Source organism: Meles meles, chromosome 5, assembly GCF_922984935.1.
Source record: "Meles meles chromosome 5, mMelMel3.1 paternal haplotype, whole genome shotgun sequence".
NCBI classification, from domain to species: Eukaryota; Metazoa; Chordata; class Mammalia; order Carnivora; family Mustelidae; genus Meles; species Meles meles.
This window is the reverse complement of record NC_060070.1, coordinates 25,025,755-25,053,343: the sequence shown is the minus strand read 5'-3', so window position 1 is coordinate 25,053,343 and position 27,589 is coordinate 25,025,755. Positions and strand designations below refer to the sequence as shown.

Genomic DNA, 27,589 nt, shown 5'->3' with positions numbered 1-27,589 from the left:
TCTGCTTTTGCAGGCATATAGCGAAGGATTAAGGTGTTTATTTTTATTTTCACTGACAAGAAAGGAAATATTTTAGAGTTTATTTTCATTGACATTTATAGTAACTTGAAAATCATGGAATAGATCAAGTTCAAATTGATTGTTCCATGAAGCCTCTGAGTTTTCAGCACGAACCATAAACTACGGGATGTAGTTAAGATGCCCCAATAATACGAATTTGGTGTTAATAACCCAGTTGAGGTTTCCGTCTTTACCCTAATGTCTGAAACTTCTGGACTCTATCCCTGGGATTGGTTCTGAAAAGCTGAATGGATTTGCAGCTGGACTAAAACAAACAAATCTATATCCTTGGCTGGGAGGTTGTTCCATGAATTATGCATCTGTAGCCTTTGTGTCACTTCAGAGGTTAGACAGAACCGGAGAGAGAGGCGCCCAGATACAAACGGTCTAGAAAATTGGATATGGTGGCCAGGAGTTACTATGCAAAAAAGATTTTCTGTCTTGTTGGCACGGTTCTCTTGGAGATTGGGGTAAATAGCACACAGACCAAGAGGATGGCTTGAACTTGGCTTTCAACACTGTTGGGAGTCGGGGTTTTGATGTAAGGTGTAATCCTTATCCTTGGAGATTTCTGCTGCCAGACCACTGATGGAGGGCCTCGATTTGTGTGCTTAGCGACTGTCATTCTCTGGGCCAGGCGCTTAGCTTAGTGAAAAGAATTGGGTGTTAGGGGAGACTGGTGTCTCATTAAAGGGATCTCTTCTGATTGAGTAAAGCAGCATTTTAGCTGAGTCCTCCTCAGTGGTATTCCAGAAGTTGCCGATTATTATACAGATCGATCATATTATCTTTGTGCACTCATGAAAAGAATGTCTATTTAATGTGGACATGACCAGCCATCAGAGAGAATAAATGCCTCACTAAAGCTTGATATGGCTGACTGTTGGCCTTGTGGATGGTCACACTGAATCAATCTGGCTAGTTTTTTTTTAAACTGCCGGTGCCCTGTACCGTCACCGATAGACCTAGTTGGAGCTCTGAGCTTAAGTGGGCACGAAAGCAAAGAAGCTAGCATTCTGTGGGTGGTTTGAAATGCCAGGTTTGTTTTTGTGGCATCAGTAGTGTAATATCTCTTCTTTTTTATGCAACCCCTGCTGAAATCTAAAGTCGTGAAATTCAAGAGAACAGGAACTCGCACATAGAGGCTGTGCACACTCTTGGTTTAGCCTGAGTGCTTTGTTTCAGGTGTATAAATTATACATCCCAGTGTAATTCGGAAATGACAGCTTCTAGGGAGAATGAGAAAAGATTCTTTGAGCCACAGAGAAGGTTAGAATATATCGCTTTTCTAGCAAGTCTGGGAAGCTCAGGATGCCTTGCCAGATAGAGATTTAAAAAAAAAATAAATTCATTCCGTATTTATGGCACTTTTATTTTGCAGCACAGGGCCCTTCTTTTTATTTTAAGAAAATTCCCCCAGCTTCATTGAGATATAATTGACACGTAACGTGGTGTAAGTGTAAGGTGTACAATGCACTGATTTGATGGACTTATATATTGCAAAATGGTTACCACTGTAGCATTAGCGACCCCTTCTATCCCGTCCCATAGTTACCATTTCTTTTTCATGGTGAGAACATTTAAGATCTACTGTCTTAGTGTACTGTGAGATGTGTAAGCCTGATGATTCACAGACCTGTACCCCTGGGGCAAATAATACATTATATGTTAATAAAAATACTTTAAATTAAAAAAAAATCTACTCTCTTCATAACATTTGAGTATATGATACAGTATTAGCCATAATCACCATGCTGTCCATTTTATCTCCAGACTTGTTAATCTAATAACTGGAAATTTGTACCCTTGGACCACTATCTCCCCATTTCCCCCACCCCCGAACTCCTGGTGACTATCACTGCACTTTATTTCTCGGAGATGTTTTAAGGCACATACAAGCGTTAAGATCATTAATACAGTCTCACATCTTATTTCCAGATCTAGCAGTTGATAAGGTCACAAAAAAACCCAGTCACTTGATATTAAAGCTTTAAAGTTGTCCAAATATACCCACTATTTTTACATATATGTATAATAACAACATATGTATGTATGTATATGTTATGTATATATACATATGTATATATGTATACATATATATGGTATATGTATATATATATGGTATGTATAATAACAAGAATAATAGTACCATATATTTACATATTGATTGGCAGTTCATAAAGTGTTTTCAGGTGTTATCCCAAACTGGGCTTACTATTAACCTTAAGGTTATTTGGTATTTTTACGTTATTTGTCAGAAGACAATCATAGTGACCTTTCGTTTTATGGAGAATCTGTCGCTAGTGAAATTTGTAAAGCAAATTATGCATTGATTTTTAAAGTATACACTTGCAAAAGGGAAAATTAAAAAGGGAGACCCTTGTAGCCTTGACAACTGAGAAATTATTTCTTGGCTCTGAGATTTTGCTTTCTCTGGGATAGGAGTTATGTTAAGAAACAATACCTGAATCAGAAAGCAATTCTAATTTAAATCAGTCTGAACCACAAAAAGGTCGATTAATTGTTTTCATTTTCAAAATATTTTCTTAGCTGTGTTTGTGCTTTACCTTTCAATATTTTTGCGCGTGTGTGGGATATAGACTTTGCAGAATATTCTAAAATATGACTTCTATTTATAAGCAACACTGACAAATACCTTTTCTTCTTATTATCTTTAAATTGCAAGTGTCTGAAGGCCTGTCATAATTGGATGCGTCATCCTGAGATTTAAATGCATTATGGTTTTCGAACGTGATTTGAAAAAATGAGCGCCACTCTAGGGGAGGTGGGGCAGGCCTGGCAGTCAATGGGTAGTGCAAACAGAATTCGATTTATGCATTCTTTTCAAAACAGTTATTGATTATATGAAAAAGAAGCCTATGCTTCTCTTCCAGAACTTCGCAGAAAACACTATGAATGAACTCCTTGGCTGGTATGGCTATGATAAGGTTGAATTGAAAGATGGTGAAGATATTGAATTCAGGAGCTACCCTACAGACGGAGAGAGCCGGCAGCACATTTCTGTTCTCAAAGGTAATGACATTTAATGTCCCTTTGTTCATGCAAAGAAGGATTAACTATCTCAACCTGCCAATTGAGTTGCTTTGGGACTCATTTTGTTGATTATGCCAATGGTTGATTTAAACGTACATCCCCAGTAGTGCTTTCCCATAAGCAGAATTCCACAGAATGTAAGAGCACAACATAAAACAAAAATAGACGCAGCTTAATCTCCTTCCAGCAATGGGAGCGCTAGCTAGCAAGGGCTAGGGATTTTAGGGTTATGGTCCTGCCCACAGATTTATAGAAAGGGACAATGTTTGCTAAGTTCTCCTTCTGGTTTCTTGAGTCTTTGATCTATTAGTTTTTGGGGACAGGTGCTTTCTATTAAGTGAAATATTGGATTTGGATTTTTAGACTTTGAGAGTTAGTTTGGTAATCCCCTCTTCTTCCTTTTTTTGGTGGGATTTCTAAAGGAAAGCCCTATTTCTGTTTGTGTTTGAAGTTCCTCTTGCCCCCAGCCTTGAATGGGGTATGAGGAGTAAGAGAGTAGTGCACGATTGGATCCTATGTTATTTTATAAGAATTTTCATCAAAGCCCAACCAAAGAGTGGAAATTAGAGACTTGGCCGCGTCGAATTAACACTGATTCTAATCAGCGAATAGCAGTGTCAGATATCTCATGAGGGAAGCCTAGAACCAAAGGTGGGTATTGTTATGGATCCTAAATTTATGAACCTAAATTTGGAGTGAGAGTTTGTTTGTCAAAGAAAAGGAGTGTGTAAAGGAGCAATCCATTTGGTGAACTTCGATAAAACGTGGGTAAAATTCATTGTGCACCATCACTGGCAAATTTGATCAGTGTTTGCACTGCATTCAAAATCTGTTGGCATAAACTACCTGTTCATGCGTTTTATTTCCAGTCTCTAAGATAGCATTTTTTTCCTTCTTATATGCCAAGCGACAAAATGTAAATGAGCTGTCCTGCAGGCATGTGGAATTGAACGCACATAACAAATTTCATGTTAAGCCCGCTATGAAATTGTACACATCGTGTTACAGGGATAGTATCATCAATTTTACTGTAAATGAAAAATGCAAGTCATGAGTTTATATTCTATAAACTAATAGCTCGTATAATGCTTGGTCTAGGTAATAATCTTTGCCTCTGGGGAACATGGAGAGAGTGCCAGGATATGCTACTAGAGGGAAAAAGTTGTTTTCCATGGTTGAATTTTTTTTTTTTAAATGATTCACATGCAAGGATAAAATTCACAAAGTTCAGATCATTGTAAGTTTTCTTTATTTTCATTTTTGTTAATAGCTAATGGATACTAATGTTTACCCTGTGAAACAAGCTTTCTTTCTCATAATCTGCTTCTTTCTTATGGGTTCTTTTGGTTATATTATGACCAAACTTTTTAATACAGTGGGATCTGGTGATAGGACTGGATGGGGCATGTCTTTAGCTGGTAGCTGGAGGGTGATGCCTGCTAGATACAACTTTGTACCTGGAAAAGGTTAATTGCCTCTCAGGTTTCTATGGGTTTTCCCAGTGCTAAAATGCATCCCCAGGATGCAATTGAGGTACTCATTATCATATTGGAGCCGAATGGTAAAGGAACCCCCTCAAAATTTATGGTTAACAAAACTTAAAAGGTCCAGGATGGTCTGTGGAGTTCTGGTAGAGTGTTTAAAGATCTGCAAGGAAAAGTTGGTTTTGTCACATGGCCATTTGACTTGAGAAAATGTGGTCACAAGGAAAACAAGTCCTTTTGTAATAGTGAATGTGATCTTTTTTTCTTTTACAGAAAATTCTTTGCCAAAACCCAAATTACCCGAGGACAGTGTTATTTCACCATACAATATAAGCACAGGCTATTCTGGGCTTGCCACAGGAAATGGACTCAGTGACTCACCTGCAGGGTCCAAGGATCATGGCAATGTGCCCATTATTGTACCTTTAATTCCTCCACCTTTCATAAAGCCACCAGCAGGTAAGTCATTACTGGGGTTTCCAATGAGAACGATTCCTAGAAAGTTGTAATTACCTTATAAAGAATTATTAAATGCCCAAGGTACCTTTGGAAAAGACTGTCTTTAGGAGCTTTGTAGACAAAGCACGTTCGTGCATGTGTTATTTAAAGTAGCATTCATTACTCTGTTAGGCAAACTCAGGCAAAGTCCCCAATCTACTTTCAACCGAATGAATTTTTCCTACCACTGGCTACAAAAAAGAAATTTTCCTCCTCTGAAATCATCTGTTAAAAATTAAAAAAAAAAAAAGGATGAAATAATTTTATAGACGGACTGATTGAACCGTGTGGTGGTATTGTGAGGGGCTGGGTCTCCTGAGCGGGCTGCCCTTCTTAGAAATAACCCAGATTATCCATCTCCACCACAGAGTTCTTTCTAATTCCTGGAAAACTCTCTTTGAGAGCTTTAAAGAAAAATGGATGTCTGGATTTCACTTGCATGCAAACATAATCAGTTTTTTAATATTTCCAGAAAATCAGATGGCGTGTGTACGAAGGTGCAAGGCAGTGGGTTAAGCATTACGTGGTAGCACAAGCTACATTACAGCTGTGCTCCATGCGGAGAAAGAAATTCAGTGATACTGTATCTGGCTTGCTGTGAAATACTGGAGTTACGCAAGAGTGCTTAATTGCTACAGTGGTTATTTTTCTGTATATTGAGCTGAACAATGATAAATAGTAAGTTTTGATGGCAGTACTCACTATAACTTACTGAAGGGAATGTTTGTATTTTTGGGGGGTGGGGTGGGGGGAGAGATAAGTGTGTGTGGTTATGTTTCCATAAACAGTGAAGGTATTTGTAGATATAAATTCCTGGGCTTGTGTTATAGATGTATTTACACCATATTCTGAGAGTTACTGACATTTTTCTTCATAGTGTGGGTACATTCCCTTGCTTAGCCTACTACATTTTAGTAGTGAAAAGTGTCCTTTCGTATCAAGGTCCTCGAGAGAGCATGTCATTAAAATCCATTTACCTGTCAAAATCACTTGAGATTGTGCTTCTTTGCTAATTTCCAATGTAATTTGTGTACCACATAGTTTGCCTTTTTGATGCCCTTATTTTCCTTTGGTTGATTGTTTTCTGATGCAGAGGGACCCAGGTGTATCTCCCAAGGACCAAAGACATACTTTGCACAGGCCACTGGGCAGGGGTGGGGTGACTAATTTTGTAAATGTAGAGTTCACATTCCAGTGAGTGTCCAATGGCCTAGATGCGTGGTGATGATAAATGGGAACATTAGGGCAGTGTATCTAAGTGGAAAGGACACTGGCCTCCGATTTAGACAAATTGGGCTCAAATCTAGGCTTTGTCACTTACCAGTTCTGTGGACACGGACACATTATATAAGCTCTCTTCTCCTCAGTTTCTCCCTCTGTAAAATGGGGATCACGGTTTCATCTCACAGGATTGTCATGGCTGTGAGAAGAGAAAATATATGTAAAGCACCTAGCATAGTGCCCACGACACTAAAGCCATTCCGTAAACACCATGCCTCTTTTTTTTTTTTTTTAGTCCTTAGTCTGTCCCAGAATTATCATGCACATAATTTGTGCATAAAAAGGTGTGCATCCAAATGCAAATTCCCCTCTAAGATTTATTTGAGCAAAGCAAACAGCTTTAGAAATTAGCATAGCTGAGGCTAACATGAGCCTGGCATGCCAAAAAACCTGCCCTGGAGTTTCCTGCTGAGCCAGCCACGTGGAATTCAAGCACACAGCTCCCATTTAACTCTAATTCCACATCAGATCAGGAAAAAAATATGCAAAGGGATACAGGCCAAAAATTGAGCCTTGGAAGTCTTAGACATAGGAACTCGGAGGAATTAGAAGCCAGAAGTAACTGAACACCAGTGGTTTTATGCTGTCTTCATGCAACCCCAAAGCACTCATCTGTTGAAAACAAAATGTAGGGAAGGACATGTTTAATTTTCTGTATCTGCTCTAAACCTTGACTCTGTGCTTCTCCAAGGTTCTGTATGACAAGACCAAGATACAGAAAGGATCTTGCTTTCAAGGAGGTTTCTCCATTAATCCCTAAACAGAAACATGTACAGGAGAGATGAATTTTGATTCAGTCACGTTATCTAGTGCAGGGGTCTGCAGACTTTTCCTACAAAGGGCCAGATAGTGTTTTAGGCTCTGGGCTGTGCTGTCTCTACCAGAACTACTGAACTCTGCTGTTGTAGATAGTACAGATACAAATGGGTGTAGCTGTGTTCTAATAAAATATCATTTACAAAAAAGGCAGGAAGGAGGGTCTGGCCCGACAACCAGAGGTTGCTGATTTTTACGCTAGGGTAAGACTGGCAAAAGTTTCAGGATTGAGTTTCTGAGAGTCAGGCTATGAGCTTTGCCAAGGTGCTCTGTATAATATCATAAGGGACGGCAACATGGATAGAAAGATAGTGGGGTTTTCAGGGTATGTGATGAGTTTTGGCACATAGTAGGTGCTCCAATAATATTTGTTGAAAACTGACTGAATGACTGAGAGTCAAATTCCTACAGCACATACATCACCAAGATGGGCCACTCTGTTGTCCACTGAGAAAATGCTAGTATCTTGGCTGGATTAGTCCCAACCTGTCAGAGTTTGACTATAGCTTTATGACAGTGATGTGCATAATTATCCATGGATAAGTAAGGCCCACAGATTACCTACAAACTTTCATCTAATTAATCACTTCACTTTCTCCTGTGTTAAAACTTTTGCCAGGGTTGTTATTCAGGGTAACTGAGTTGAGGCACATTCCCTATCAATGTTATAGCTATATGTAGGTTAACATTGGCATTCCTAAGGGAAACTAATAAATGGTACAATGGCTAGAAGTAAAAGGCCCCTTGATAATCAGGCCCTGAATAATTTAGAACTGACTATATCATGCAACTGTCCATCTCTCGGGATGGGGAAGACAGGGAGCATATGTATGTTTTGGATTCCTGGAAAGAAAATAACTGTTAGCATTTATATTATTCCCATTCTGCCATAAACTGGCCGTGTGACAATACCAGCAATAATAATAACTTATGTCTGTATTAAATCCTTTATTGTTCATGAAGTGCACTCACATTCATTGTTTGATGTGATTCGATCTTCACAGTGACTCTGGGAAATAGTGTGCTAGATATAGCTAAATAAAAAAACTGAAGATCACATAGGATAAATGGCTTTCTCAAGGTCAGGCGACTTCTAAGTACTTGAGCCAAGACTAGTACCAATGTCTTCTGACTCCTGATTCAATATTCCTTTTAATATAAAGTTGCTTTTCCGGCATATTTGTACAAAACTTGCTTAGACTGCATCAGAATAAGAGTCCTTACTAGTTTGCTACTTCAGATCCCCCAGTGACAGGTACACAGTCATTTTTTCACGTCCCCATCTTCTGGGAGACTTGATGCATTCTCTGAACCTGAGGATCTGTGGTTCTGTGAACTGGGATGACCCCGCGGGAGTCAAACCCCCCTTGGTTTTGAAGGGCTCACCATCATGAGGCAAACCACTGCTCCTCCGAGGTACCAGAGGGTTTCATCAGGTTGCCACCGGTTCCAGAGTGTGTTTCATGGTCTTGGGCAGGCTCAGACTGGATCCCATCCATGTTTTGGCGGCCAGTGGGCCCAGTGGAATACTTGGGATGGGGAACATGGTGACACCACACTTGCTTGGATTTCTCCTCTCCTTTTGCCCAGCTGCATCCAGAAGTGTGGGTGTGGCTTATCTGTGGGCCTGGGGAATTGCTTTTCTCCTCCGGCCCCCCTCTTCTCTTCAAAGAAGGGGAGCTCCCTGGGCGTTGGTGATTACCACAAGCATTGTCCCTGCTCTGGCCACACATGTCTGTGTACAGTTTGTCTGATTTCCAAGGCTAAGCTGCCCTTCCCCCGTCAGGGACAGAATTTGGCCCTCGATGTAGGGTTTGTGACATCACAGTCGTTACTATGGTAATAGACTTGTTATAAACACAGGATAATAGCCCTGATTTTCCTTTTTTTTTTTTCCTCCAAGCACTGAAGGGAATCACCATGATCCTTAAATAAGACGAAGACTTTTCTGCAGACTAGCAAGTGGACAGAATAAGGCTTTGCCATATAGAGCGCCATTTAAAAAAAAAAAACCAACAACAAAAACTGTTAAAAGAATAAGAGAATAATAGAAAGTACTGACCACCTTTTTCTTTTTATGCAAACGTTCCTTTATCCTTTTAGTGCGAATGAATATGAAAGCCGCCTTCTCTGCTAATTTTAAAAATCACAGCGTGAGCCTAGTCTGAAGTGGCAGAATATATATCAGCAAGAGTCTTGAAAGATAACTCAGGTTAATTATATTGTGACCTTGCGAAATTCTTCTCGTATTAGAGATTTTAATACAGGCTTCAGCCCTTCAGGACTTCCTTGGAAGAGGGTTGTGGCAGAAAAGGACTCTGAGCATGGTCTGTAAAGGCCGTGCTGGAGTGAGTCTCCATCCAAATATTCAGGCCGACCCCGTTCCGCCACTGGTTTGACTACTGAAGTCAAGCCACTGGAAATGGATTTTAAATACAGATTTTTTAACAAACACTTTATATCGATCTTCCTGCTTTCCATATGTAAAGCGCCACTCACCAGACATCCGTCCTCTACAGTGGTTGGTCAGGCTTGATGCTGGCCTATCCTGCCTACTTCTGGTTAGAGCAGCCAACTGGACTTGAACCAGGATTTTTCTTTCCTAGTCTCAGACTTGCTCCATGACATTTTGCTCCCAAGAATTAAAAAAAAAAAGAAATCAATGAAACTCTTGTTGTAATTATTTTTTGTTCACGAGGAAAAGATGAAATGCAGCAACTTTCCCTAGTGAAAGTCACTCTGAGCCCTGCTGCAGAAAACACCACGTATCTAGGAAATGACATTTTAAATCTGAGTCTTTTGACAGGCTTCCCTAGAGGCGTATAACTTGGCTATCACAAGTCCAGAATCCCTCTAAGTCCCTGAATACTTTAAAATGAAATTAAATGTACAAAAAGGAGGGAATCTATTTCTCTGGATGCATTTCTGTGGCAGTTTTGAATAAAATGGTGGTTTTTTTTTTTCTTTTTTTCCTACCTCAAATGGTAAGCGACCATATTCTTCTTCCTCACTACCCATGGGAGAGGTGAAAGACAGGGTCTGTCCCCATGGCATACACAGGTTTATGTGGAGGGACATGAGATCAAGCTTCTCAGAGCCTGATTCCCTTCGTGCAGGAGCGTCTTGACTTTCTTTAAAAACAATGACCATTTCCTGTCTTCGAGGATGGTTTGCTTTCAGTGAGCTTTCCAAATTTGTGTTCAGTCATAGTCATGGAAATATGATACATTTTTTCAGGCAAATCTTAGAATTCTTAAGGGGATATAAGAACTGGGCTCTAAGGAACAATTAGCTTAACTGAGAATATGGAAACATTCACGTGATCTGCTAAACCCTATGTATATAACTGAGCAACCCACAGTTAATAAGCATGTTACTTTTTGGCTCTTAAAATTCTTACATGGAGTTATACTTGCAGAGAAGTGGGAATCAGAATGTGGTTTGCATTATGATCATTATTTATTTTATCTGTTACTCAATATTCTTGGGGCTTGCATATGAATGATGTATTCCAAATAGCCATTGAGAAAACAGGGTTTAATAAAAATTGCTCTGCCATTTATTTATTTGTCCAACTTTTAAAATATGATTATTAAATAAAATTACCTAGAGTTAATGGGATTTGGATGATTTACTGTTTATGTAGCAGATAGATTTCTCAAAAAAAAAAAAAAAGATGTTCACTGAACCCTCAGGTTTGGAGAATTTTCCAGTTCACTTAGAAAAAGGACAGGAGGAATTATGGTGAATGGCAGGAATAGGAATAATTAATAATCGTAATGATAGAATCTTATCCTAGCGAATATTTTTGAGCACTTATTATGGGCCAGACATTGTGCTAATAGATTATTATCTCATTTAATTTTCAGAACAACTCTGTGTGGATGCTATTATTAACCTTGTTTTACAGATGAGGAAACTGAGACCCAGAGCGACTTGCCTGAGGTCACACAGGTAATAAGTGGCAGAACTGACATTGGAACTTAGGGATGATGTCCCCTTAATCCATATTTGTAGCCACTGGATTATCCAAAAAGCTATGTCAGTCAATTATGTGTTTACTGAATGTGCTTCACATTATGCTAGATAATACAAATGTGTATGTCATCATCCTTGACCACCGGGAGCTTACAGTGTACTTAGTATAATCAAAACATCATTCCACTTTGACTTTAGAAGGAATTTTAGCAGCATTTGGTGGAGCTTGGTGGCAGTGAAACGGCAAAATGGAGTAGCAGAAGGTCTATAGGGAGATAATCAGGAACTGTTATATTTACACAGTTGAGGAGAAATGACATCTAAAACATAATGTCGGCCAGAAGACAGTCATTCAGAATTCAAGGTGATTAATGAAAGATACAAAACGAAGTCTCAATATCTTACCTACTATGATACGGGCCCTATTTTATTTTATTTTATTTTTTAATAAAATTGAGGGTTCTTGAAAAGGTGGAACTCAAATTTCAGTATGTTCATTCTCTCTCTCTCTCTTTTTTTTTTTGTAGTGACAATCTATCACCATACAAAATTATTACAGTATTATTGGCTATATTCCCAGTGCTGTACTTCTCATCCCCATGCTGATTTATTTTAAAACTGAAAGTTTGTACCTATTAACCCCCTTCACCTATTTTGCCCATCCCCTGCTCCCCTCCCCTCTGGCAACCCCTAGTTTGTTCTTTATATTTATGAGTCTGTTTCATTTGTTGTTGTTTGTTTGTTTGTGCACTTTTGTTTTTAGATTCCATATACAAATGAAATCGTTTGGTATTTATCTTTCTCTGTCTGAGTTATTTCACTTAGCACGATACCCTTATGTTGTTGTGAAATGGCAAGCTATCATTCTTTTTTATGGCTGAGTAATATCCCATTGTGTATGTTCAGATGTTCTTAATACCAAATCAAAATATGTGTGTGTTTTTAAAAATTTATTTATTTTAGAGAGAGAGAGAAAGAGAGAAAGAGAGAGTGATGAGTTGATGGGGCTTCCATCTATATGGTGAGAGACAGGAAGACAAATGCATTGTGCCAGCAGGATGGAGTTGGTCCCTAAGAATGGCTGAGAACATGGGCTTGGAAGGCAGACTGGGTCTGAGGCCAGTGTTGCCTTTTCTATCTATCATATTGGTTGGCTAATATTTATTGAGTACATACTATGCTTTATGATCTGGGGCAGATGACCATCTGTGTGACCATCTGTCTGAGCTTCGGTGTTTGCCTCGTTTGAATAAAAGATGGTACCTAGTACAAAAAAGCGGGGGGCAGAGGGAGAGAAAGAATCTCAAGTAGACTCTCCGCTGAGCACAGAGCCCGACATGTGGCTTGATCTTGTGACCCTGAGATCATGACATTAAGCTGAAATCAAGAGTCAGACACTTAACTGACTGAGCCACCAAGGCATCCCTCAAATGTGTGGTTTGAATGATAGCATGATGTGGTGGAAAGACTACCAGAGCAAAAATCAGGAAACCTGGTGAATGCCAGCTGTGCTTTTTACTGGCCGTGTAAATAAGATAAGTCACTTTGCTTCTCTGTGCCTCAGTTTCCTTGTCTTAATAACGATGTACTTAGCTTAGGTAATCTGTAATTACTTTACATTTATAAAATCTTGATTTTGTGACTTGTGTGGTGAATTTACCACCTGATTTTGTGATTTGAGTCAATTTAAAATACTGTAATATGTATTTGTTAGTTGACTGAACATATTTAAAGAAAACTCACCTCTATGTGTAATTATGGCAGCCAAAAAAAGTCTGATGGAAAATTTATGCCACTTAGACAACTATCAGCTAATTATTAATTTTTTACTCTGGAAGAGTGACTTGAAATAATAGATTTAAGTTTTAGAAAAACTGCTAGAAAAAAATTTGAATTGTGAGTAAATGAAAAGATTATATCACCCATATGTCATTAGACCTAATAATTTTGATGTTACACATAAGTAATGATTACTGGAAGTAATTCCCAGAATTTCTGCAAAAGAGAAGTCACGTTATGTCCAATTTAACTTATCAAAACAGGCACAAGAAGGAATAGAAAACTTGAATAGTCCTACATCTATTAAGGAAATTAAACTGGTGCCTGGATGACTCAGTCGGTTAAGCATCTGACTCTTGATTTGGTTCAAGTCATGATGTCAGGATCTTGAGATCAAGCCCTGCATTGGGCTCCACGCTCAGTATGAAGTCTGCTTGAGATTTTCTCTCTCCTTCTACCCTCTCCCTGCTCATGTGCTCTCTTTCTCTCTCTAAATAAGTAAAATCTTAAAAGAAAAGAAAAGAAAAGAAATCATTAGATCCTTTTTACAAAGAATGTTCTAGGCACAAGTAGATTCAGTGGTAGATTCTACCAAAAATTTAAGGAAAAAAATAAAACCAAACATAGAGAAACTCTTCTAGAGAATTGAAAAAACAAAACAAAAAACCACTTTCACTCATTTTATAATCCCAGCATGACTTTGATCCCATGACATGACAAGGGCATTAGAAGTAAGGAAGATGATAATTTAATGTAATTGAATTACATTAAGATGGAAAACTTCTGTTCATCATGAACACTTATTCAAAAACCCTCAAAAAATCATAGCAAACAAAATCCAGTGATGTATACTAAAAAATAATACATCATGACTAATTTGGATTCTTTTCTAGGAATGCAAGGTTGATTTAAACTTAAGAAATACATCAATATGCTTCACTCTATTAACAGAATAAAATAAAACCTCAAACAATATTCTCAATAGATGTAGAAAACATAATTTGATAAAAATTTAACACAATAATAAAAACTCTTTGCAAAATATGAACAGAATGGATCTTCCATAAAATGACAAAAATTATCCACAAAAAACCTACAGCAAATATCATACTTAATTGTGAAATATTGAAAGTTTTCCTTGAGATCAAGAATGAGATAAAGATGACCACTATCACCACTTCTATTTAATTTTGTACTGGAATTCATAGATAATGTAATATGGCAAGAAAAAAAAACTAAAAATACAAGATTTGAAATGTAAAAATGGCATTTTGCTTACAACCATCCCTTTTCCATCAATGTACAGGTGAACTATTATAATTAATGAGTACATTTATCAAGGTCTCTAAACATAGGCAGTACTCCCAAGTCCATTATATTTCTATATAGCAGCTACAAATATATTAAAAAACAAAATTTAAAAATACCAGTTAAAATAGCATTAAACCATGAAAAACCCAGGGTAAAAAAAAAAATCTAACAAAATATATGCAAGATTGTTATATAGGAAACTATAAATATTGCTGAGAGAAATAAAAGACCTAAATCACTGGAGGGACATACCATGTTTATGGATTGATGAATAATATTCTAAAAGGACAGATTATTCCTAAATTGATCTATATATTCAATTCTGATAAAAAATCCCAGCATAAAATTTTGTGGAAATTAAAAACCTGCATCTTGATTTACATGGAGATGCAAAGGGACAAAAATAGCTGGGACGATCTTGAAGAAAAAATTAAAAGAAGACTTATACTACTAGATCTCAACAGTCATTGTAAGACCTAGAATAATTAATTAATAATTAAATAAGTTTATGTTATTATCAGTGTTAATTGTACTGTAGTTAATATTCTTCTTTTGAACATACTTTAAGCCTAATCTGTTTGAGGCATCAGAGAGAAAAGAACACTTTGTGTTTCTCATGTCAATTCTCTTTTGACTTAAAATATACATGTAAAAGTGCATAAAATATATGTGTATTTTTCCCCACAAATAATGATCCTTGTCCACTCACAACTTTCCATTCAAGAGGTAACCACTTTTATGGCCATCATTGCCTTATTTCCTTCTACAGTTTTAACACCTGCACAGGCTCCCCACTAGTAATATAGTTTATTATTTGCCCGTTTTTGGACTTCAGATAAATAAAATTCTGGAAGCCAGCTTCCAAAATGGCCCTAATGATCCTGGTCTCCTGGTAATTTCTTTCTACATTGAATCAGGGCTGGTTTATGTGACTGACTTCTGGGGCTGTCATAAAAGGTTATTGCAGTTTTTGTCTAGCGCTCTCAGCTTGTTCATTTTTGAAGAAACATGAGGAAACTCAAGCAGCCCTTTGGAGGGGCTCATGTGGACAGGAAGGGGCCTCCCAGCAACAGCCAGCACCAGCTTACCAGCTTTGTGGTTGAGCTGCCTTAGAAGTGGGCCCCACAGCCCAATTCAAGCCTTCAGATGACTGCAGCCCCAAGAGACATTGGATGTAAGTTCATGAAAAACTCTGAGCCAGAATTGCTCTAAACTACTCCCAAATATCTAACTCACAGACCCCATGAGCAATAATAAATGATTTCTGTTGTATTAAAAAGAGACAATGAAATAATGATAAAAGGATATGGATATAAATCACTGCAGTGGAGTTCAGAAACAAATATGAACAGATTCTGGATTTATGACAAATATGTTCATCAGCTTGGGTTACCATAACTAAATACAACTAAAGTTTATTTTCTCACAATTCTGGAGAATGCAAGTCCAAGATCAACATTAGGCTTGGTATCTGTTAAAAACCCTGCGGTTACAATCAGTTACCTTCTCTGTGTTCTCATGTGGTAGAGATAGCAACTCTCTGCTGTCTCTTCTCAGAAGGACACAAGTCCCTTTAGATAAGGACCCTACCCTCATGTGCATTATTGTGGGAAAAGATCCTTGTCTCAAAAAATCTTGAGTCCTTTACTTGGAGACTTAGAGTTTGAAAAAAAGTTTTTTTTAAATTTTAACTCTTCCTGATTTAGTTAACTGTATCCTAGAATACAATTTCAGTATTTCACCCCATCTCTAGTCTGTTTATAGACTAATCAAAATGAACTGTTTAAATCAACTATTTAAAATCTCCTCATTCTTTATTATTAAGGCATTATCATCTACTTACATGAAATATATCACAGCGAGACCTGAAAGTTAAGATGCAGGTATAAGACATATCTCCCTGAGTGGTCTACTTGAGAGCAGCTTTTGACACGATATAAGTAGAGAGAAATGAAGTGGTACCGGGTGAGTGACAAAAATAGGATATTCAATACTTTACCCCAGTGGTTGCTTTGCCTCCCAGAGGATAGTTGGGAATAGCTGAAGATATTTTGGTTGCTACAGCTGAGAGAGAGGAAGTTACTGGCATACAGGGAGTAGAGGCCAGCCATGGCACTCAGCTTCCTACAATGCAGGGGACAGCCCCCAACAAGGAATTATCTGGCTGACAATATCAATAGCGCCATGGTTGAAAAAGCAGACTCTACAGTGATGACAGCTCTGTGTATGGGACACCTCTTGAGCCTGTCTCTGGATCTCCTTGGTCCCACCTCTTAATCCAGTGATTGCAGTGGTCCTTTGACAGCTTAGGCCTGTGCATTCTGAAAGAGCCTTGCCTCACACTTATGGCATATGTCTGTAGCTTCCTGCTCTGGGGCTTCTCTGATATGACAGTGTGGGCATCATGGAAATCCTTTTGGCACATACACGCATGCAAACCGGAAGTGTAGAGGAATGAACACACTGGGTCAGTGGGGCATGAGAGTTGGTGAATAAACTCTTCCTTCTTTTGTCCCCTGGGCAAATAGCTAGGAAATGTATTTCATAAACTCCAAAGAATGTTTTTTACGATTGAACACCATTTTCTGTTAGTTACACCTCATTGTATTGGCTCTTCTTCCTCCCCAGGTTCTTTTCCTGTGCCCCTCATTCCTACTTCCTGGAATCACATGACCAATAAGCCACCTGCATACACATCTGTGTCTCAGAGTCTGTTTTCTGGGAAACTCGTGATAAAGTATCATGCATGTGGAGGTCCACAGTGGAAGATCAGGCATTAATGGAAAATTTTACAGACATTCATGTTGTCTCCCTTTAAAGTGAAGCATAAATATATAATAAAGGAGTAAAAAGAAACTACCAGATTCATGGTGGTGCAAATACTGGAGAGCTCAGAAAGGGCTACTTCTAAAGTTATCCCATCAGTCAAAGCATTTTCTAAGCCTCTTCTGGAAATGGCAAGGGACAACAGTGGTGGCCATACAGAAGGGTAAAAAGGGAAGAAATTAAGTCAGGACTTCAAGAAAAAAAGGAAAAGAGGGGGCGCCTGGGTGGCTCAGTGGATTAAGAAAAAAAGGAAAAGAAAAAGAATATCCTTTGGCTGCCCTCCTTTAAATGAATCTTGTTATTTTGACAGATTTAGACTCCTAGAATTTTAGTTAGAAGGGACCTCAGAGATGATCTAGTTAAATTCTCTCTTTTACAGATGAGTAAATGAGGCTGAGAGGCTAAACAACCTTCTCAAGGTCACCAAGTCACATTAATGGCAGAGCCAGGGCCAGAACTCACTTCTGAACTGGGGACACCATCTAAACATGGATTCTAAGTCACATAGCCCTGATCCCTGACATAGCCTGGAACTAGGGGTATGACCTAGTTAGGATTCCAGAAAACCCTGTCCCTAGGTCAACAAGGTGCTAAGATGCTAACAGGAAATAAGAGGAAATGTCAGCTGTATTTTCCTTTGCTTGTAGAGGGTGGCTGTATTTCTGGGATTAGCCTAGACCCAACTGAACTGTTTGCTATTCCTTATTTGAAGGTATAAATAAAGTTTGGTTAAGAGAGAAGTGATGGTGAAGTTGGTAATTCTTGTTATTCTAGGGACATTCCCAATGCTGACTTCTCAAAGTTTCTGTTAAATTGAGAAGACTTAGTTCATGGACTTGGCCAAGGCAAGTGGAAATAATGATCACATTCTGTTCTGGGGCTTTTCACTGGTGTTTCCCACTAAAGCAACTTTGTTTGGAGTGATTACCGAAGATGGTGTCCTTGGCTTCCTCCCCTGTCCCCACCCTCACCCCCACCTTGGGCATCCAACCACCCAAGGTGCACCTTGTAAGGATTCTGCTTTTCCTGCCACTTATGCTGAGGTCCAAAGTCAGACATTTCATTCTAGTGAACCAGACATGGTCCTTGTCTTAACTGGCTCTCATTCTGCTGGAGGAGACAGACATTAAAAAGAAATCTCAGTCCCGTCTGGTTATGATCAAGTCCAGAGTGTTGCATGATCTGACCAGGTTTGGGGTCAAGAAAGGCCTCCCTAGGATGAGGTTTAAAGTAAGAGAATGAAAGGGGCGCCTGGATGGCTCAGTGGGTTAAGCCGCTGCCTTCGGTTCAGGTCGTGATCCCGGGGTCCTGGGATCGAGTCCCGCATCGGGCTCTCTGCTCAGCGGGGAGCCTGCTTCTACCCTGCTCCCTCTTTCTCTCTGCCTGCCTCTCTGCCTGCTTGTGATCTCTGTCTGTCAAATAAATAAATAAAATCTTAAAAAAAAAAAAGTAAGAGAATGAAAGCGCAGTGGGACTGAATTAGTTGATGATTTTGAGGTTGTGGGTGAGGAAGCAGCACATGGAAAGGCTCAAAGAAGAGTGAGAATCTCAAAGAAAGTAGAAAAAGCCAGAGCCCAGAGAGTGGACAAACTGAGAGGCTGGTCTGCTCATTGAGGTCATGCGGAGGCAGTCCAAGTTCTTCTTGAGGGCAGTGGATGCCACTGAAGTGTTTTGAGCAGGTGAGAGCAATGATCAGACTTGGGTTTCAGAGGACTTTCTCATATCCTAAGTGGAGGGAATGAACTGGACAGGAATGAGAGAGAAGGCTTCCTGTAGGATGGGCCAGAGGTGTTGGTGGCTTCACTGGAATGGACAGTGGTAAACTCCATAAAGATGGGCATCTAGAGCAGTTCCTGGGTACATAATTAGACTTGGCAAATATTTATTTATTTATTTATCGAATGAATTGAATAAATGTGGGTATATTATAAAAATATTTAGGAGGAGCTGGTGAATAATCAGAATGTGGGAGGTGGGAAGGACAGAAGAAGCAGGAAAGATGCCAGATTTCTGCTTGCAGGTAGCTGCATAGATGGTAGGGGCAAAAACCGAGTGGGGAAACACAGGAAAGGGGCAGGTAATGGGGAGGGGTGTGTGTGCAGCTTTGGACATGATGGGTTTAGATTCTGGGAGGTAGTTGGAAATAATATCTCAGGAGAGGTAGCTATGTTGATTTGGAACTCTTAGCCTTATGAATGCTAACTGGAGTCACAGGAGTACATAGCCGAAATGGACCAAAGGGAGTATGAAGAGAGAAGAAAAGACTCTGAAAGATTTCCTTTTGGTGTGGCCGTCCTCCACCTTTACTATAGCTGGGCTCCTCTGGCATGTGAGGTCTCAGGCCGAAACATTCCCTAGTGGGGATCGCCATGGGACCCCTTCAGAGAGTTCCTCAACCATTTGTTGCTCTCATTCAAGAAATCTCAACGAATAGTTCAAGACGGAAAGGTGAAGAGGAAAGTAAATTATTGTTCGCAGTGTTCCAGTAGGTTCATCTTGGTTCTTTTAACAGATTTATTTGAGTGAAGTTCTTCCTACTATTCGACCTACTGAACTTGAACTTCAGCCTACTCTTTAACCTATTGCACTCAGGTGTCCCTTTGATCCCCAGTCTCTAATTCATTAATTTACCCTTAAATGGCAATCTTGGCACCATATGCTGCTTGCCTGGACTGCCCCTAATGCCAAGAGGAGGGACTTGGCCTGCTAATCAGTCACGTTGCGCTTATGCACAACCCCCCACCCCGGGGCTGTTTATATCCCTCCCTGTCGTCACCAAGAATATCTGGCTTTTGTGACCTCTGGGTTGTGATAGAGCCATGGGAGCAGGGCTGGCTTTTCCATGGTCATTTTCTATTTCACCTTGACATTTTATACTGGGGACAGCCATAGGAAGCCCCTTGAGGGCTGAGATCTTTCTTGTAAATAGGAGGTGATGGGAATGCTTTTCTGGTTCTGGCTTCTGATGTAGAGTAGGTTGACCCCTTAGTCCTAAAATCCTGCCATTTGCATTTCTTTGGAGATGATGCCCCTCCCCAAGCAGGGGCTTGGAATTTCTTTTCCAGCAGTGATGGATTTGCTGGTGCATACTTTTTGACCTTGCTCCCTAATCACGTGCATTTGTTGGCTAGGTGCTGGGGCTCAGGGAGCGGACCTCAGCCATGTAGGAGAGAGGTCCAGTGGAGAGCAAACCCATGATTGTGGTATCATTGTCCCAAGGCATCTGGATTGGTGACAGGGTCAGATCCAGGGCTCAGGAATGGGGGACAGGATTTTACTTGAGCTCCTTGTCCATGGCAACCACCTGGTCAACATGAATTTTTCAGTGTGTTAAGAGCAATATTGCTCTCCCATTGCCTTATTATTCATTTCTGCTATTTTTTCTGTACGACTTTGCAGGAAAAGGGTTGCCTTCGCTGTATGGAGTGCATGGAGCAGATACCACAGGACTTTGTGAACCATGGATGTCTTTGTTCAGTCTGGTGGTGTTTATTGAGGACCAGTAGGTGCTGGTCAGCCCACCTAGCACTGGCCACATGGCTGCAGGCCTTGTCTTTCTGCCCAGTGCGGACAAAGCTCCTGGCAATGGACGACCTGTTTCTGGGCAAAAGAGAGATTTGCCTGATAATTGATGACCCATGTGAGAGTGCTCATGTTTCAGTGCTAACGGAGGGCAATAGAACAGCACATCCAGGGGAGGCTTCCTTAGAAGCCCAGTCTTGTGGATTCTCTGTCCATGGTCAGATTGGTGAAATACAGCATTCTATCTCCCTCTTTTAGGATTCCTAGTTATACACTGGTGGAACCAAAAAGGCTTACGGTAAAGGGTCTATTATTTAACTTTGTTTAGCCCAATGTTTTCATATGTATTTAACCATGGAAGCCTTTTTAATAATAACACCCATTTAAGTGTCTCCTGGAATTAGTATTCTGTGCAATGTGCTTTGGGTAATGTTGCATGGAGGTTTTCTTGACTCTTAAGTTCTACCATCTTCCTTTCTTATTCCACTTTCTTGGGGTGATTATGTAGGAAAGACCGACTCTCCGCAGTGAGTACTGAGACGTGGAGGTGAGATTGTCCAGGAGACTCAGGAGTCCCTTCAGTGGCAAATCAGGGAAATTATGGGGAGAAATTCCAGTTAATGCCGAGGAACTTTATACACATGTGCTAAGAAGTGTCTTGTTGGAGAATCCAAGTTCAGAATGGTATTCAAGAGAGAATTACTGTCTTGAGGCTTATGGGATTTCTTGTTCTATTTCCTTCTTTGTTTGAATGTTGGGAAAATAAATGAGGAAGGGACCCTCAAAGTAAATCAAATTCACTGTTTGACTTTGACTACACAGCCCATTTTCTCAAAGAACTCTTTGGACTTTGCCCCGGTCTTTTTTTAAGAGAAATATATTTTTTTAAGATTTTATTTTTACTTATTTGTCAGAGAGAGAGAGAGAGTACAGACAGGCAGAGTGGCAGGCAGAGGGAGAAGCAGGCTTCCTCCTGAGCAAGGAGCCCGATGTGGGACTCGATCCCAGGACACTGGAATCATGACCCAAGCTAAAGGCAGCTGCTTAACTGACTGAGCCACCCAGGCGTCCCTTCCCCGGTCTTTTTTTTTTTTTTTTTTTTAAGATTTTATTTATTTATTTATTTGACAGAGATCACAAGTAGGCAGAGAAGCAGGCAGAGAGAGAGAGGAAGGGAAGCAGGCTCCCTGCTGAGCAGAGAGCCCGATATGGGGCTCGGTCCCAGGACCCTGGAACCATGACCTGAGCTGAAGGCTGAGGCTTTAACCCACTGAGCCACCCAGGCACCCCTCCCCGGTCTTTTTTGACAAGAAACACATGGAGACGAACTGATGTAGGTAATCGGTTAAGTCTTTTCATTTCTACTGTCACTCTGTAGGTTCCGAGCTTCATCTCCTTCCCTCTCTATCCGTCCATCTGTCCATCCATCCATGTGTCCATTCATTTATTCAACATAGTTTAGGCCCTGCTGTGTGCTAGGCACTGAGCACACAAAGGCAAAGGAGACTTGGAGCCTGCTGCCTTGTTGCTTACTGAGGCTCCCAGATGCAGAACGAGATTCCAGTCATTCTGAATTCCGATCCAGCCTGCTGGAGTAACATTGTTCGGCATGTCTCTGATCCTGTCATCTCCCACTAAGAAACATTCAGGAGCTCCCTATTACCTGTAGAATAAGGGTGAGCCCCTTCCATCCCCTTGCCAAACATCCTTCAAGGGGTTCCTTGTTCCAGCCCCAGTCTGATCTACTTTTCTCTTCTTGCAATCGGTGAATGGGGCAACTTCAGGACTCCTTGCCACCCCTGAGCCCCAGGCCCTGGCTCCTGCTTTTCTTCTGTCCTTTCCCTTCTCCTCTCGAACTGTCTCCCCCTCCAGGCCCCACTCAAAAGCTGTACTTTTGAGCTCTGGGCCTCTAACAGGTTTTTGAACCTCTCTCTTACCACATTCTGCCTGTCATATAATGAGGCACACAGTTTTCTTTCTGTTCTTGGGAACGGGGTGTGTCTTATTCAACTGGTTGTTCTTGACTAGTTGTCTAGAGCAGAGACCAGCATGTAGATGTTTAATTCATTCTGGAGTCACCTGTTTTACATATATACACACACATTTCTGCACATATATATGTATTATATTATACAAAATTAAAAATTGGTTAGGAACATTCCATTAGAATTTTAAAAACTAAATCCTGTAATTTTGCTGTCATTTTATATATGGTGTGCTCTTTCCTTTTACTTACTGGAACCAAATTTTAGTTTTTATAGGGAGATTTCCATTTTATTTTATTTTGAGGATTTTATTTATTTACTTCAGAGAGAGAGTGAGCAAGAGAGAGCACAAGCTTGAGGGAGGGGCAAAGGGAGAGGGAAGAGCAGACCCACCGTCCCTTGAGCAGGGAGCCCAACCCAGGATTCAATTCCAGGACCTTGGGATCATGACCTGAACTGAAGGCAGACGCTTAACTGACTGAGCCACCCAGGTGCCCAAGATTTCGGTTTTATTTTGGGGTTAAGAACAACTCTATTTAGAGGGGCATGGACCATTTAAATTCTAGAAATCACCTCAGCCAAAAACATTAAAAAAATTCTTGGGGTGCCTGAGTGGCTTAGTCGTTAAGTGTCTGCCTTTGGCTCAGGTCATGATCCCAGGGTCCTGGGACTGAGCCATGCTTCCGGCTCCCTACTCAGCAGGAAGCCTGCGTTCCCTCTCCCACTCCCCCCCCCCCCCCAACCCGGCTTGTGTTCCTGCTCTTGTTTCTCTCTCTGTCAAATAAATAAATAAAATCTTTAAAAAAAGATAATAATAAATAATTCTTGAAGTCAGTTCAAATGGCTTTATTTCCAAAAGAAAAAAATAGGGGTAATTTTTGGTACTATGAAGAATCATAGTTGTATGGAACCTCTATCATTTCATTGTACCTAGTCTTTTTAAAAAAAAAGATTTTATTTGTTTATTTGAGAGAGAATGAGAGTGAGAGAGAGAGAGAGAGAGCATGAGAGGGGAGAGGGTCAGAGGGAGAAGCAGACTCCCTGCTGAGCTGGGAGCCCGGTGCGGGACTCCATTCCTGGACTCTGAGATCACGACCTGAGCCGAAGGCAGTAGCTTAACCAACTGAGCCACCCAGACGCCCCTGTACCTAGCCTTTTAACGGGAAATAAGTCCAATAAAATTGTATTCATTCAGACTCTATTATTTGGCAATTTTTGATAGTTCAGTTACCAAGGTGGCAGAGATTTTCAGTTGTTACTATGATACTTTTTAAAAGAGCAAACTTCTCAGGCACTTAGGAAGATCCACCCATGTGTAGCTAGTTGATGTAATAATTACCAAGAATTCCCATCTATTAATTACAGAACATCTGGCAGTACAGTGATATATTTGGCAACACCTTGTCAACTATTAATTCAAGTTAAGTAATTTTTAAAAAGAATAACTGTAAGTGAAGCTTTTATTAAATGTAATGGCTTTACTCTTAAATAGTCTGAGTTAGTGAAATTTAACCAATTAACTGGGTTGCTATTTGTAGTCAAAGATAGTGGTTCTGCAGATATCATCCATGGGGAGGGGGTATGTGACTGAGGAAACTGGAGCTTGGTCATCCGGACCTCTCCAGAGTGCATATGGGTGACCCGGATGTGATTGAGGAAACTGGAGCCTGGTCATCCGGGCCTCTCCAGAATGTATACAGCTGACCTTTCCCTTTTCTTGCAGCTCTAGTTGCTGGTAATCCTAAGGCAGGCTCATTTACATGTAGGATGTGGCTTCTTCTTTTTTTTTTTTTTAAGATTTTATTTATTTATTTGACAGATAGAGATCACAAGTAGGGAGAGAGGCAGGCAGAGAGAGAGAGAGGAGGAAGCACGCTCCCTGCCAAGCAGAGAGCCCGATGCGGGGCTCGATCCCAAGACCCTGGGATCATGACCCGAGCAAAAGGCAGAGGCTTTAACCCATTGAGCCACCCAGGCGCCCCGATGTGGCTGCTTCTTTATCATTTCATTCTCACCGCAGCTACGGTTAGGGTGGCCATTACTGTCCCTTGAGTGACTGTGGGTCACTCAACTAGAGTGCTGTACAGCTGGAAGGTGCAGTATTAGTACTCTCACTTAAGTCCTCTGTCTCTGGTTCCTGGCACTCCATCACATTGTCTTTCAAATAATAGCGACTGAGGTTTGCAAAGCAGCATATGTTACCTCATTCACTCAAAAAAAAAAAAAAAAAAAAAAGGAAAGAAAGAAAGTCACCCCTTTGAGGTGGTGATAAGTGGATATGCCTGTTGCTTTTCTTTTCCAGAGGTCCCTGTCTATATGCTATTCCTCCCACCTCCTTCAACTCCTGCTTTTTAATATTCTCATCTAAAAGGCAGTCTGGAGTATGCTCAGATAGTATTTTTTCCTATCCACTCTTTGCTTGGTTGGCCTCAGCTTTCTCTATCAGTATGCCCAGGGCTAGACTTTAGCAAAGCAGTGAGTGACCAGAGGCTTTTCATACCATAACCTGTCCCATTTTGCCCTCCACATCTCTCATTAGAACCTTGTCCTCAGCCCTTTTCCCCATTCTCTGTGAAAACTCGTTTTTCAGAAAGAACCACTGATTTTAAAGCATAAGTCATAATTGGCAACTATGTACTGAATTTTACTGCTTTTAGGGAATTTGTGTTTTAATGGGATATAAAAAGTATATGGCCAAATAAATTACTCTCTAATGATAGAATTTAATGTTAGTGAGGAGTTGTGGCATAATTTTTGAAGCTAGGATATTCTTAGTGGCATCTTTGGAATTATAGATGTAAGTGATTCCCTGCTTCACCCACATGGAAAATCAATCTAATCCATGTCTTGCTGTGATCCCCCTCCTGACTAAACAGAAAACCGGGAAGAGTACTTCTTGCCTGTGCGTAGAATGACTGCTTCCTGAGATCCAGGTATTATTGGCTCTGGCTCCTTGTTTAATGTTTAAGTGGCACTTGCTGCTGAAAGTTCAGACAGAATGCAGCAAATCCAAGTCTCATAGTCATAAAGAAATAAAGGCTTGCATTGTGAGCCTTTAACTTTTTTTGAAAATCAATCAACAAATATTGATTGACTAACACTTGAGCTGTCTTCTCAAAGACATTTTGACCTTTTTGATTTCATTTTCTTTGTCTATTAGTGTGTCATGGAGCAGGGTGCTGTGTAAGTAACAGAATCTTGTGACAGCTTTTAGTCCTTTTTTGCAGAGGGAAGTCCGTGTGGATGGAGTGTAATCTTATGCTTTCAGAAAGGCCCTGGTCTCTAAGATGTTGTAGTCAAGAGCCTGGGCTCTGGAGTCTAGGCTTTGGTATGTACGGCTCTGTGATTTGGAGTAAATTGCTAACCTTCTAAACCTCATTTTACCCATCGGTACAGAGGGGATCAGTTAATATTTGTCTGGGGGACAGTGGTTGTGATTAAGATGAAATGATAGATTTAAAGAACTTTGCACTGTGCCTGCCACCATAAAATACTGAATGATGGCTAGCTATGATTATTTTCCTTTTTGCTCAGTGTTCCAAATTTTCTCCAGGTTTCCTTGTATGTTCACTTCTAGAACCTAAAGAATTGTACAGAAGCTTCTGTAGGACTCTGTAGAGGCTTTTGAATGAGACTGCATCAAAATTTTTGGAGTTGAATTATTCCAAGAAGGGCTACAAAGAAAGCAAACTTCAACCCTAGTTTCTTGCCTGCCTTCAAGCCTATGTCTTCATCTGTGTTCTTAAATGTAGCTACTCTGACAAATAGAGTGACAGAGTGCTACCCGTGCTGTACTGTCCTTTCATGGTGTGGAGAACACCCAGGAGTCCTTTCAGACTGCCTTGAAACTTATCTCAAATATAATTCAAATCTTGAAATGATTATCTGGATGTGTGCATTCCAGGAACTGTTGGAGGAGAGAAACATCACCAGCAAATACTTTCAGATTTTGTCCTCAGTCTTGGACTCTCGTGAAAGTTACAAAGGGGTGGTAAATCTACAGTTTAATCCCTTGGGGTCCATTAAGACCCTCCTCATTTTCTTTGTGCTCTGGTCAGGTAAGCTAGTATGCGTGTTCATAGTCAATTCAATTGCCCCTAGAATGCCACTGACCAATGACCATCCTTATATTTGAATGTCACCAGAAAAGGCAGTTTCTCAAACAATTTTAGCAAGGCATTCCAGAAATGCTTGATCTCATACTTCTCTGCACGATGATAAATAAATACAATTTTGATTTCATCTCAAAGTAATTAATCTGAACTTCTCCTTCTGGGATGTAAAAATGGAATAATGTTCTAGAGCTCTTTGAACACTAGATTGTAAAGAAAATGCCCTAAACATTTTGCTTAATTAAATCCTAAAAAGGTGGTACAAAATTTTCATGATTAATAGAAACATGCATATTTTGACTGATGCATATTTATATGATATTATCATATGAAAATTTTATCATGTTATACAAACTATTGGCCTTGGGAATGTGACTTAATGCTGTAAATATTTTGCATTTGTTGTTGCATTGTTCATTATGAGAAAGACACAGCTAATGGCTGTAAGGAAAAATCTGTAACACCAGTCTTCTTTGAGGTAATCTCAAGTCTCTAATGGCGCAGTCTTTAGTCTAAATATAAGATAGGAAATCAGGTTCTCCTTAGTTCAAAGAAATATTTTTTTAAATAAATTTTCTTTTTTACAGCAGTTCAAGTTAGAAAAGCTAAAATGCTGGGGCCTTCTATGTTGCCAGTGTAAAGCATGCACAAAATTACCAGGTTTCAGATTTGTTAAGAATGTGGTTGTTGAAACGAGCCTATCCCTTTGGTTTTAAGCACTTAAGAAAAGCTCATTTTGCTAGGGGTACAGTTATACCCATTTAAGATGGGACACCATCTCATGTCTAGGGCCAGAATTTTGAGCTCTGTTTTAGCTGAAAAATTAACTTAGGTAATTATAGTTCTTAGTTTCTTAAGTATAACATGAATAAAAATGGCTTTT

At 40.0% G+C, this 27,589-nt stretch overlaps 1 protein-coding gene across 2 annotated transcripts in view; it reads left to right on the top strand.

Annotated features, from left to right (window-relative positions):
- Positions 1-27,589, top strand: part of LOC123942504 (sine oculis binding protein homolog) — a 162,315-nt gene that overhangs the window by 11,444 nt on the left and 123,282 nt on the right. For both annotated transcript variants that reach the window (XM_046006475.1, XM_046006474.1), the window contains exons 2-3: positions 2,955-3,093; positions 4,872-5,057. In XM_046006475.1, the coding sequence (XP_045862431.1) occupies positions 2,955-3,093; positions 4,872-5,057 (325 nt within the window). The remainder of the gene's footprint in view (positions 1-2,954; positions 3,094-4,871; positions 5,058-27,589) is intronic.